This window comes from Schistocerca serialis, chromosome 1 (assembly GCF_023864345.2).
Source record: "Schistocerca serialis cubense isolate TAMUIC-IGC-003099 chromosome 1, iqSchSeri2.2, whole genome shotgun sequence".
NCBI classification, from domain to species: domain Eukaryota; kingdom Metazoa; phylum Arthropoda; class Insecta; order Orthoptera; family Acrididae; genus Schistocerca; species Schistocerca serialis.
In genome coordinates, this window is record NC_064638.1 from 876,839,787 (window position 1) to 876,854,002 (window position 14,216).

The 14,216-nt window shown below is 36.4% G+C and overlaps 2 protein-coding genes across 2 annotated transcripts in view; one reads left to right on the forward strand and one right to left on the reverse strand.

The window, feature by feature from the left end:
- Positions 1-7,455, forward strand: part of LOC126442985 (glutamate dehydrogenase 2, mitochondrial-like) — a 91,460-nt gene extending 84,005 nt beyond the window's left edge. Inside the window, exons 8-9 of the mRNA XM_050090864.1 lie at positions 6,895-6,961; positions 7,336-7,455. Coding sequence (XP_049946821.1) covers positions 6,895-6,961; positions 7,336-7,455 — 187 coding nt within the window. The remainder of the gene's footprint in view (positions 1-6,894; positions 6,962-7,335) is intronic.
- Positions 7,456-7,480: 25 nt separating this feature from the next.
- Positions 7,481-9,227, reverse strand: LOC126443111 (piggyBac transposable element-derived protein 3-like). The gene is made up of 3 exons (XM_050090889.1): positions 8,414-9,227; positions 8,095-8,354; positions 7,481-7,813 (listed from the first exon to the last, which is right to left on the reverse strand). The coding sequence occupies exons 1-3, from the start codon at positions 9,225-9,227 to the stop codon at positions 7,481-7,483; spliced, it is 1,407 nt and encodes a 468-aa protein (XP_049946846.1).
- Positions 9,228-14,216: the final 4,989 nt, after the last annotated feature.

Here is a 14,216-nt window from a genome sequence, read left to right on the forward strand (position 1 = left end):
TGATGTTTCTGCATGTCTTATATTATCAGGAAAGTAAATGCTTTTGGAATGAAGATGGCCACTCACTGGAAAGCAGAAGGGCTGAGTCATTGACAGGCACAACAAAAAATAAAGAATACGTCCAGCTTTTGAAATGAATCCATTCTTGAGCTAGAGTACAAACATGAGCATGCTTGCCCATACACACGCACACACACACAAACATACACACACACACACACACACACACACACACACACACACACACAGTGCTCATGCATGCATGTAGGTCACAAGTGTGATAATCTTTTGTGAAGCTCTCACACAAAGATCCTAAACACCCAGTCACATAATTCAGCTCTGCACTTGGCTAAAAAATGCCGATGACTTCACACTTCTCCCATAATTTTGTGTGGTGTCCGGAATTCTTCCCAAAATACTGGATGTGAGATTTTAATATGTCACAAAGTGGCTGGATCACTCATTGTTTATAAGTAGTCATAAAGCTGCAGTTATTTGGCAATTCTTTAACTCTATTTTTAGTTATTTTACCCATGGTTTTATATTCTGCTGTGTCTTGTTGGGATTTTGTTATGTGCTTTTCTGAAGCTCAGCTTGTTGGGGTTACCTTGCACTTCTTGTGGGGGGATGAAAATTAGTTTTCCATTTTATTGACCTTTATTTCATAAATTTTCACCATACTCATGGATATATCATTAATGCAAGGATGCTGATGGTCTTGCTGTTTAGCATCCTCAGCAGTAAATAATAATAATAATGAAACTTCCTGGCAGATTAAAACTGTGTGCCCGACCGAGACTCGAACTCGGGACCTTGGCAAAGGTCCCGAGTTCGAGTCTCGGTCGGGCACACAGTTTTAATCTGCCAAGAAGTTTCATATCAGCACACATTCCGCTGCAGAGTGAAAATCTCATTCTGGAAACATCCCCCAGGCTGTGGCTAAGCCATGTCTCCGCTATATCCTTTCTTTCAGGAGTGCTAGTTCTGCTAAGTTCGCAGGAGAGCTTCTGTAAAGTTTGGAAGGTAGGAGACGAGATACTGGCATAAGTAAAGCTGTGAGTACCGGGCATGAGTCGTGCTTCGGTAGCTCAGATGGTAGAGCACTTGCCCGCGATAGGCAAAGGTCCCGAGTTCGAATCTCGGTCGGGCACACAGTTTTAATCTGCCAGGAAGTTTCATATCAACGCACACTCCGCTGCAGAGTGAAAATCTCATTCTGGAATAATAATAATATTAATAATAATCATCTAACTTCTTATGAAACTGAAGACCTACACCTCTTCCATGACTGTTACCTAGCAGCACTTTTCTTACTGTTCCTACTCAAAGGCAAAGGCTGCTGCACATTTTATATTCCTACACCGTCTTGAGGCTCTTCTCTCCTGAAATCTGGCAGCCTTATGTGCAATCAGAAATATTTTTCTCATGTAAGAATATATTTTTGGCATGCTAAATTGTTTCCTTGTGCTTTATAGAATTAAAATCATACAGTGCTACAAACAAAGAGCCAACCTTTGTCTGACACTGTACTAAAATCTGTTTATGAACTATGAGTACAAAAATATATTCTCCATAATTTTTCCAGCAACATTTTTTTTTTATTGGTGCACTTTGATTTTCATCAGCTCACTGTTTTGACTATAAGCTGGTGTCCAGTCATACAACAAAACAAAGATTCATTCAAATCATGCTTCAGCATATCCAGATAAGATATAGTACTGTCTCTCAAGCATTTCTGATGTGACATCAGCAAAACACAGATTCATTCACATTATGCTCCAACATATTGAAGTACAATTTGTAATGCCTCTCAAACATTTTTGATGTGGTGTCAGAAAATGTGGCATGAATATGCACAAGTCATTCAGAAGCTATATGTTGTTTGTATGAGATGTGAAACATCACATAAGGATCTCATGAATTTTAATGCAATGGTCTTCCACAATACCATAGATTTTGTGAATGTTTATTAAAATAAATCTCATACCACATCTGCAGTGCTCATTTTACAATCTCATAATTCATTTATCCAATGATAAACAGACTTAATTTTCTACAAAACATGTGGCATGAGTCAATTATTAGGTAATTCCCATCAAACAACAGTACATAGCATCACTTTGAAGTTTTAAATAGTATTGTTACAAGTATCACACTTAGTTTAATTTAATTGTTATCAGTCATATTTTCAGTATCTAATTATGAGTCATAGTGTGTCACAATGGAAAAATGCTCCTATCTGAGCACAAAAAAGGTGCATATGCCCCTATTTAAAAGACTCTGACTGAAAAGTGGTGTGTAAGCTGCTTCATTCTGTCTTCCTCAGCACCATTAAAAATGTTCCCAAAAATTTTGGCATGCGAGCATATTCACACTCCTTTTAAGATGCAACTCACTTCTCACACATCAGCGCCCCTAACTGTAACTCATTCAAACTCACTAGTCCATCACTGTAAGTTGCTCAATCAGATTCACTCCCTTTCTCACTCACTCGTTCAGCCCAGCTCAATGTCTTGATCCCTTTGAGTCTCTCTAACTGTCACTGTCACGTGTCTCAGAGCCACAGTCTCCTTCATCCTGTCCTATTACTCTCCTTTCACTGTCACTGTCTCCATCTTATTTTCTCTTATTGATACCATCGCATCCATTCCTTCCCACTGGTGCTGCCTCCCCTCACTATCACTATCTCTCTCTTTTCATTGTCATACACCCAGTCTCTCATTATAACTGGCTCTCATCTACTTCCACTTTCTCCTACTCATTCTCTTTATTCCTCTCCCAGTGACACTCTCCTTCATTCTTTTTCTAGCACTGATCCATCATTTTCAACTATGTTTCATTGCTACTGTGTCCTTCTCTCACATTGCCATTGTCTCCTTCACACTATCTATACCACAACCACTGTGTACTATCTTCTAGTATTTATTACTTTCCTGTCTCATTCCCACTGCCACTGTCTCCTCTCTCGGCATAAAAACGTGTGAATATGTTTGCATGCCAAAATTTTTGGAAACATTTTTAAAGGTTCTGAGGAAGGTAGAATGAGGCAACTGGTACCCGATTTTTCAGCCAGAGATATTAGTAAAATTTTGATGGTTTACTTATGTGAAATTGAAATAAACCAAAGGCATTTTTACAGCTCAGATCAGATTTTACATGCACAAATATTTTGCATGTGCTTTAGTAATATAAAATGAGGCTCCCAGATGCCTTTTGATGATAACGGAGGCACTTTACACCATATCTCTCGATGTTGAATCACTTTATAAACTGCATTTTTGTCTCATGACTGATTTTATACACGTATTTTACATGTATAAGTACCATATCCAAAAACCATATTTTTAATGTGCTCCTCAATAACGGATAAATATTTTTGAAATATACTGTTAAAATTTGAAGAATTTCTAGTGGTACACTTATTGAGTCAGATATTCTGTGCAGTCATTGTCACCTGATGAACTGAAGAGCTTGCACAATGTTGTTATGACAAAAATCATGATTTTCTGAGTGGGGGAATTTGATGCTTCAGTTTGGAGTTCTGGACAAACAGGAAGCACTAACAGCCATGGTTAATCAGTTAGTTTCTCGTGATCAACATCTCAATCACATATGACTACCACATATTTGTGATTGCCATGATTGTCTTGTTCAACAATATAATGCAGGCTTTCATAGCCAGTATTTATGTCCTAAATGAACTTTGTTTTGTGGGCCAAGGTATGATTCTGTGCCTAATATTTCATGTCATGATGCTGGAGAAATCATCAAAGGCTATACAGTCTCAGATACCAGTTTCAAACTTAAACAAGCTAAGCAAGCAAATTCTTTGTTCATATCCATGCAATCACAGTTCAGTGGAACTAATATTTATTGTCAGCTACATACGTCATTACAGAGTTAACATACTGGTATTTGGAAGCAGGATAAGAATTCCAAGAGTCTTAAAATGGCCTATAGAATAGTCTGCTTTACTTTCTTTAGTTTAGTTACATTGTCCCAGAAGATAATTCCATGAGGCAATGGGGAGTGAAATGTAGAATATAAACCAACACTTTTATCTTTAGGTCACAAGGACTGATGTTTCTAACAGCAAACTACACTGAACAAAACTTGTTGATTAGTTTACATGTTAACTCCATTTTAACTTGTCATCCAGGAGGTCCCTAAGGGATTTTACACAGTATGCTTTTTTTAATGTTTGGCGATTAATGTCTTTCTCTGGCGTTGGCCAGTTATTTTTACTTTTTTGAAATCACATAATTTGAGTCTTTGTGAGATTGACTTGAGACTGAATTACATTCATTTGCATGTTGCATATACATTTGTGTATTTGGCTCCTTTCACCAGTTATTGCATAACTAAAAACTAGTGATGATGCATATTCTCTTTCTATGTTAACAATATATTAAAAATGTTGACGCGGTATCTAGCTTGATCTAGTTTTGATGTCTCACAGATTGACCGAGACCTAGAACTGCGTGCAATTGCTAACTGAGAGGCCATTGCCTAGAGAAATCATTACAGAAGAGGAACAGGAACAGGCAGACAAGAGTCAATGCTCCTGCACCCGTGTCCCCAATTAATCCCCTCCAATGTCATACCGTATGCGTCGGTAACAATTAAACTACACAAGCTTTTAATCGTATTTCCATCATATCAGTTTAGCTTTCTATTTACTTGTACACAGTTGAACTTGTTTACGACATGTGTGTGTAATGTGTTGGGTGCCATGGCGTCCAAAAAAAGAAATGTCGTTTCATGGATAGGTGAGCATCCTGGAACATTTACGTATGACGAAATTGTTTTATACTGAGGCGTTTGCAAGAAAAACGTGTCATGCAAAAAATAGTTCCAAGTAGACTGGCATGTCAAGACAAGTCTCCATATAGCAAGAGAGTAGAAGAAAGGACCATGACAAAAACTTCTGACAACAGCAAGTTGTAGTAGCAGGGATATGTCCAAAGGTAACCAAAAAAGTCGGTTTAACATGTATGTTTGTGAAGCATTCATTGCAAGCAATATTTCTCTTCGCAAACTTACAAATGCTATTCTCAAAGGCTTCCTGCACAAATATTGCTTAAATCAAAATATACCAGATGAATCAACATTGTGTAAAAATTACATACCGACAATTTACATAAATGTTCTTGAATAAATACACAGTGAACTCAAGGACAGCAATATCTGGATTTCAGTTATCGAAACTACAGACACTTGTGGCCGTTACATGCAAATTTAATTGTTGGTGCTTTAAAAGAAGAGCCTTCTTGAAACTTCCTGGGAGATTAAAACTGTGTGCCGGCCCGAGACTCAAACTCGGGACCTTTGCCTTTCGCGGGCAAGTGTTCTACCATATCAGCGCACACTCCACTGCAGAGTGAAAATCTCATTCTAGAAACATCCCCCAGGCTGTGGCTAAGTCATGTCTCCGCAATATCCTTTCTTTCAGGAGTGCTAGTTCTGCAAGGTTTGCAGGAGTGCTTCTGTAAAGTTTGGAAGGTAGGAGACGAGGTACTGTCAGAAGTAAAGCTGTGAGGATGGGTTGTGAGTTGTGCTTGGGTAGCTCAGATGATGGAGCACTTGCCCACAAAAGGCAAAGGTCCCGAGTTCGAGTCTTGGTCCAGCACACAGTTTTAATGTGCCAGAAAGTTTCATATCAGTGCACACTCCACTGCAGAGTGAAAATCTCATTCTGGAAACATCCCCCAGGCTGTGGCTAAGTCATGTCTCCGCAATATCCTTTTTTTCTGGAGTGCTAGTTCTGCAAGGTTCGTAGGAGAGCTTCTGTAAAGTTTGGAAGGTAGGAGACGAGGTACTGTCAGAAGTAAAGCTGTGAGGATGGGTTGTGAGTCATGCTTGGGTAGCTCAGATGGTAGAGCACTTGCTCGCGAAAGGCAAAGGTCCCGAGTTCGAGTCTCAGTCCGGCACACAGTTTTAATGTGCCAGGAAGTTTCATATCAGTGCACACTCCACTGCAGAATGAGAATCTCATTCAAGAGCCATCTTCTTCGCATTTGGGTCAGGCTGTGATATTGTATGCCGCAAGTACTGAAATTCAAAAACGTTTTAATCACCATAAAACTTTGTGCAATTTTGTTCAGAAAATTATGTAGTTCCATATACTGTAGTCATTTTCAAAATGGCTCTGAGCACTATGGGACTTAACTTCTGAGGTCATCAGTCCCCTAGAACTTAGAACTACTTAAACCTAACTACCATGAGGACATTACACACATCCATGCCCGAGGCAGGATTCGAACCTGCAACCGTAACGGTCGCACAGTTCCAGACTGTAGCGCCTAGAACCACTCGGCCACTCCAGCCGGCTATAATCATTTTCCTTTTTAAAAAATTATTTGTGTGATTTTTTCTCACACATTTAGAAAAAATAAAATATTTTCTGTTACAGAAGGACATTTCATTATTATTATTTGTATCACACACATTGATGATCCTGTGACAAAATCTATGTGGGCACTTAAGTTAGCCTAACAGGAATACATTGGAATTAAAAGAAGGAATTTGGTATGTTTATCAAAGACATAAAATTTCCCCTGAAATTGTAAATGCCCTTCCGTAACAAATTGTTGACATAATTTCAATATAAAATTAATGAACAGCTAATATCAAATTTTCTTTTTGATAACTTCGTAATATAAGAGTAATATGATGTCTTCAGTACCGTAAATCTACATGAAACACAACTATTTAATAAATATTAATTTTGTAAAACTTGTTACTGAAGGACATTTGTTATAAATGTCTATTTGAGTATCCCTCTAAAAATCAAACCAGCCACTCACAACATGTCTTTGCCTAGCTAGCCAATGAAACAATTCTGTCAGATGTTTTCCCTCCAGTTTTCTGTCCTCTCTCTCCATTGTTGTATAGGTTTCAAGTGGCTATTCATGTTGGAAGTGTAAATTTGCTGGTTATAAAAGTTATAAACAATTTGAAAGTAAGTATTAGTTTAATGTAAACAAAGTTTGTTTATTTATGCATAAGTCTGAAACATTTTTTTGAATAAGCCTGATTACTTCAAAAGCCTGAGTGAAGAATGTAGGCTATAATTCCATGTGCTATATGAGCAAGTGTATCAAATCTTGTCAATATTGTTAGTATTTATCTGACAACTTCAAAATATTTTTATAATTATTAACAGTGAAGGAATATCGTAGCCTACTCTGCAAGGATTAGGCAACATTATTATGTGCAACACTTTTAACTCATTACTGGCCAAAACTCTATCGGATCATTTTTTGCAAACTTTTATACATAAATACGTTACATTGAGTGATTAATTGAATAAAAAGCTGTTTTGAAAATTTTCAGTTTATTAGACAAAAACTACAGACCGTCCCATTTTTGAGACGTTGGCCAAATGCGCTATCCAAATTGGCAACCTTATTCTCCATGCATAATGTTGTAAGAAACAACACGAACAATAAATAAAGAATGTTTTAATGTTATTGAATGTCTATTCAGTATGAAATGAAGCAAAACACTTGTCGTGTACACCAACATTGCACCTATCACAAATTTTTGCTGTTTTTTTCTTGCAGTAAGCACATATCTTCTGTGTTTCACTTGGCACAATGAAATGATTTCCTGGACCTAGTCGTACATCTGTGCTCACCCGTCCTCCCATGAATTTGCTTCCTTGTGGTCCTCTGTGTTTTGGTACTGATCCTGTTTTCTTTGATAGGTAAAACATCACTATTCTCCGTCGGACATGCAAAAGTGAGAGCTTCTCATTAGAATTAGCAACTTGGTATGTACACCATGTGTTTACTATGTAGGTATCTATCACCTGTGTGAATAATGGCCATCACCATTTCTTTGATCTTATCCTCATCCTACAAAGTGATATCTGCTTGTCCAGTAGATCTACGTATCCATATGGTCATTATATTCTTCAATAAAATGTTCCTTTTTCTTTGCCCGTGAGTATCTTTTAGTAGAACTCAAGGGAGTAATAGTACTGTAATTTTCCGCTACACTTACTGATTTGTTGTTACTCCATTTCACAACCAAAGCTTCATTCTCTTTATCAAACACGTAGTCATAGAATCCTCATTCCTTTTCGTTTGCCATTCTTTTTGAGGCAATCAATGGACATGTGTTAGTTCGGATCTCTCTTATTGTTCCTGTAGCATTCATTTTACTCTTTCTGAGTGTGATCAGCGTGTCATCACTGGTGAAAAAGTTGTCAAAGAAAAGCTTATAATTCGGATACTCTGATTCTGGAATCGTGCTGGTTAGTTCATTTATTACCCTTGCACCTAAAGGCTCCTGTTTGTTGTCAGTCTTGCCACAGTATGGCAAACAATTATAAAGAAAGCCATTGGAACCTATAAGACACCAAATTTTATAGGCTTTCCTGTCAGAAACATTTTAGCTTGATGTTTGCCATAATAACGGACCATTATTTCATCAATTGAGAGTTCTGAATAAAATACCCCAAATTTACCAAATTCCTTTTTCAGCATTTCAAAGTACAACTTCAGTTTGTACATCTTGTCGTTTCTGTCTAGTTTGGAGTTGTCATTGAGATGAATGAATCTCTTTATTTCCTGAAACCTATTTCTGGACATGGATTTGAAGACTAAAGGAACACCGACATCAGGAGCCTGTTCCCAGTACATATTCTCATGGGGAAGCTTATGATAACCACTCAGAAGTAGTATGCCAATAAATGATTTTAGTTCTTCTTTGGTTAGCAGAAAATTTATTTTGTTATGTTGGCAAGCATAGATTTCACTTTGTTCAATAATAGTATCCATTAGTTTCTCAGAAAAAAAATCCTCAAACACCTGGGCCACTGTCTTATTTGCTAGACATTCCGCAACATAATGTTTGTTGCTCTTCCCTGGATCACTAGTGTTTGTGTACATTGGTTGACATTTATACCACTTACACTTATATTTTTTTGTAGATAATGTACCACTTTCTGCTCCATCTCCTAACGCTTTCCTTCTTTTGGCTTCTGGAGGTACAACTGTAGCATTAGCTTCACCTCGGCTGGTTATGAGCTCTAAAGTACCGGCTACACCTTGTACAACAGACTCAGTGTTCAGTACATTTTCGTCAATGTCTTCTTCATCTGTTATTACATCTGCATCGGGTGGAATAATCGCCAATTCTACGTCATCATCTTCATCGTCACTCTCTTGATGGTTCTCTAGTTCTGCTAGAATTTCTTCAAGTGTAAGTCCACGCGGCATGTTTTTATCCTGTTGGAATCGTAAAATTCGAATAGAATATGAAAAAAAAAAAAAAAAACAGATATAAAGAACGTAAAATGCACTTCTTCTCTGTATAATATGTGTATACAAGAATAGTGTAACATGCCATTGTCCCATTATTGGAACGCATAAAATATATCGATATTGCACTTACTTGAAAAAATATGAAGTATACTTAATCTTACATGGACATCCATATGTTCCTAACAAACACACCCAGACAACTAAATCACAGCTCAATGTCGTCCAGGAACTACCAGCAGACATACAGTGCTGCCAAGTGCGAGAACAAAAAATCGGCAAATTTATAATTTTCCTGATGTGAAGTACTTAGAAAAAAGTTATTTCTTTTACATTTACAGGCATTATAGCAGTTAGTTGAACCTACAGGTGCAACAATAAAGGCTAAAAGATCCATTGCTTACATAGAAATAAGTAAAATATACACGACCCAAAAAAAGGGATAATGGCCAGTAATGGGTTAAAAACATGAAAAAGAATTTCTCAATTTCTTAGCTTTGTAATTTTTAATTTATACTCTAAACAAACATGGCATATCTCCTTTGAGCTGAGCATATGTTCACTCTTTGAGCTTGCAAATAAAATGTAATGTACATCAAAGGCTTACTATGAAATTTTTGGAAATGTAATGTAAATTCAATTGCTTCTTTGGTTCAGTTATAGACTTAACAAGTTTCTTGACTATATGTACAGGTGTGGGGACCAAAACTGGTGCCGAGCATGCTAAGCAATGCAGAAAACAAAAAATGAATGATCCAGGAACAGCAGAAGTGTATTGTCAAAAAGATCATGAGAGAAATAAAGCAAAACGACAGAAGTTAATAGCTGAGGGAAAGATAGGTCATTTACGAAAATGTGAAAAAGAAAAGAAAAAGATGCAATCCGCCCTTGCTCGTCAAACCAGTGCAGATCCAACATTAAAAATGTCACCTAGCACATTGGGGTAAAGCTACCGCTAGGATCAAGAGATGTCTCCCAAAATCACCTTCCAAGCATCCCTTAGTTCTTGGAAAACTCGTCAAATCCTTTTCACCTCAAAAACTTAATAATTTTTTTGAAGTTGCTGGCTTTACTGCTAGGAGTGTAAAACCAAAACAATCAGTATTTGAAAGAAAAAAAAGAAGAGATTCTGTGCCAAATCAATCAATACAGAATATGATACATTTTTATGAAAGAGATGACATAAGCTGGCAGTGCCCTGGCAGAAAGGAATTCATTTCTGTTAAACGTGGTAAAGAGTACAGACAAAAGAGATTTTTGTTATACAATATTAAACAAATTTATGAACTTTTCTGCAAAGAGTATGGGGAGTTACCCATTGGTCTGTCAAAATTTAAACAATTACGACCAAAGCATGTTGTACCTATAACACTAAGAGATCGAGAAGTTTGTGTCTGCACTTAGCATGAAAATGCTGCTATGTTATTAAGATCTTTGAACAAGCATGTGCCATGTATACCAAAAAGTTTATATGAAGTATTTGAGAAAACAGTTTGTGATTCCACCAATGTCAACCGTATAGACAGGAATTGTGAAGAGAGTGGCACTTCAAATCTTGACAGCTATTTTGAAGGGTTACATTTAAATGGAAGAATAACTTTTTAAAATGGTGTCTAGAAGAAGGTCATACAAACAAACACGAAATGCAAACAAAGTTGTCAGAAGCAAAGGAACAACTTTATTTAAAATTGCGGACTTTGACCAGGCATGTTTACAATGCGCATAGGCAGCACTGCAAGTTGCGCATGTTAAAATGTGCCCTTCCCGAAACAGACATTGTTGTACTAGAGGATTTCTCAGAAAACTTTTCGATAAAACATCAATCTGAGATCATGCAGGCTCACTGGTGGTCACACAGTGTGTCTATTTTTACAGCCATTGTGTATTTCAAGTGTCCTGAACTGAAGCATACAAACTACTGTGTTGTATCTGCTTCTTTAGAACATGGTAAGGACAGTGTGCATGCTTTCAATCAGGCAATTTTAGCACATCTGGAAACAAAAGTTGGGTTTCCAATTTCACATGTCCATTACTTCAGTGATGGAGTTGAAAGTCAGTTCAAAAGCCGGTTCTCTGTTTGTGATCTTCTTTTTCATTGAGAAAATTTTGGTGTAAAAGCTGATCGAAGTTACTTCGAAACAGCTCATGGAAAGGGTCCACACGATGGCATCAGAGGAGAACTGGAGAGAGTCATTTTTCGTTCCATACTCTACAAAAAAATAGTAGTAGATAATGCAGAAGAATTTGCAACAGCTGCAAAAGATCTTGCCAAAAGTATTATTGTGATTTATGTTCCAGAGTCAAGAATTGAAGCAGTGAAGAAAATGTTGGAAAGCCAATGGAATAACTGTTTGTCGATAAGTGGCCTTCAAAAATATCATTTTGCACAACCCTCTTCTGATAAAAAACATGTCACACTTTGGGAAAATTCTGTTTTTTCTGGGCAGCATAGTAGTGGAAGGACCTACAAACTTATTCAGCAGAACCAAGTAGTTCAAAGCAAGTTAACAAATGCAAAGCAAGTTAACAAATGATTCAGTCTTGTCTAATGGGTCATTTTTACTTTGCAAGGTGTTTAGTGGTACAGCTGTTGCATACAGATATGCTGCATTATTCAGAAGTTTCATGCTGATAAAGACATTTACGACATGATGGGAATGAAGTCAACAGACAATAATAAAAACACATTTAAAATTGTCCAGAATGATGTCTTTAATGTTTCTCCTGCTGATATTATTTCTGTGTTAAGTGATCCACATATTAATGGTAGTTCTGAAAGACTTACTTATAGATTTTCAGATCCTGTTGATGTTTATGAACAATAACTAAATGAAAGTTTTTTTCTGGTACTTTCTTAAAAAACAAAAAAAGAAACTCATGCATTCTTAAGCAAGTAGTTATGCCTAAGTATATAATTTTTCAATTATTTTGAAGTTTATAAACCATTTTCCAGTGTTACTTTGTTAAATATAAAGGGTACTTTCTCAGAAGAGTGTTTTAAATTATGTATGTACAAAGTCTATATTTTACTAACAATAATTTCACTTTCCTATGTTACATAATTTTAATTTCAGTAATAAATTAATATGTAACTTGTATGATAGCATTTATTGTTATAAAATTCAATAAATAACAATATATTTTGTGTTGAAAGTCAAATTTCTATTGCTGGGAAAAAATGTCCTTCAGTAATGTCCTTCCATAACACTGCAGCTACTCACTTTCTTGGATGCAGCACTTAATCTAAGAGCTAAAAAAATCTACTATTCCCTTATTTATATACTAAACATATGCAGTTAACCAATTAAAAAATTTGCTAAGTGAAACATAAACATCAGAGCAGGAATTAATCTTTATATTCAAGTATCAAAAAAAAGCTGTGCTTTTTCTTGTCCTTCCATAACGCCCAGTAAAATAATTAATATTGAAAATATAGAAACATATTACTATTTAAATGCATAAAAAAAATCCTGTTGCTTGTAACAGTTTGTAGGATGTATGTTATGCCCTGGTTTTCCGTTTCTAATTAGTTTTTTACCCAGATTTCACAGAAAAGTGTCCTTCCGTAACAAAAATATAGCACGGTCTGACCCATTTAGCGGCTTGCAAAGAACTTGAAAAACTAAATCATTCTACATCTCCACATTTGTGAATGAGTATTAGAAAAATATCTCCAGAATGTTCTGCAGATGAAAGGCTGTTTGCGTTTATTACAGATGCTTCTCCCTGTATGATCGAAGCAAGAAAATCCCTTCAAGTATTTTATCCCAAATTGATTAGTGTGACTTGCTCTGCTCATGGAGTACATCACCTTACTGAAGAGTAGGTTCCACGTTTATGACTGTAAATAAACTGATTTCATCCACTAAGGAAGTGTTTCTAAAGGCTCATGTTCGCACCATGACCTACAAAGAAAAACTACCAAACGTGCCTTTACCTCCGCAACCAATGTTAACTCATTAGTGTACATGGGTCGAAACTGTGTTGCTTTACAATGAACATTTTGACGCCGTTAGAGGGGTAGTAAACGAATTGGATAGTACAGAGGCTTTGGCAGTTTGCCAGTGCAAGTAAGATTTTAATGATTCCGGAACTAAAAAAAAATATTGCTATGATTAGAACTAGTTTTCCCATATACTTGCAAGTATTAAAAAGCTTGAAATTCAAGGTTTGGCATTAAATTAATGTATTCAGTTAATGAATAAAATTATTCTAGTGAACTCCTCATTGCCGGAGGTATTCCCAAGAAAATTTAAAGAAAAGTTTGAATACATCTTAAACAATAATCCAGGCTTTGAACCCTTGTGCCAAATTGACAGTTTTATTAAAGGGACGGGTGAACTTAGTTTTATTAAAGGGACAGGTGAACTCTTACCAGAAACAATAAGTGCCAACACAGCACCCAACTTCAAATACTGCCCAGTTACCTTAGTTGACGTAGATCAGTCCTTTTCTGCTTATAAAATGTTTTGACTGGTCGTTTATGTTTACAGTAGTAGAAAAATGTAAAATAAATTGAAAATGATACTTTAGTCTAATAGTATAAACTAAATTTAATACTGTTCAAAAAATTCATGATTATATGTTGTTTTGTAAACAAAATATTATGGAGTTTTTGAGCGTGCCCCTCTGCGTGTGATATATCTCGAAGTTGGTCCTGTCCATATCAAATTGTTTCACTGCAACTCACTGGCATCGCATCTGACAACAATAGCAAAGAAGGACCAATTCTTGAAACATGGTTTGCATCTCATTTTGCGAATTTGTAGAAAATAATCCCAGAGAGCCCCCTTTCTAACCTATACCAGAAAGGTTTCAGAAAAGATGTCAGCGTTCTAAATGCACCAATTTTTTTCATAGCCGGTGCACAGGTTCGACTCTGAGATATAATATACACAGTAACTACCATGTTTTCTTTTTATTACTTGATCTTGCATATTTTGACAC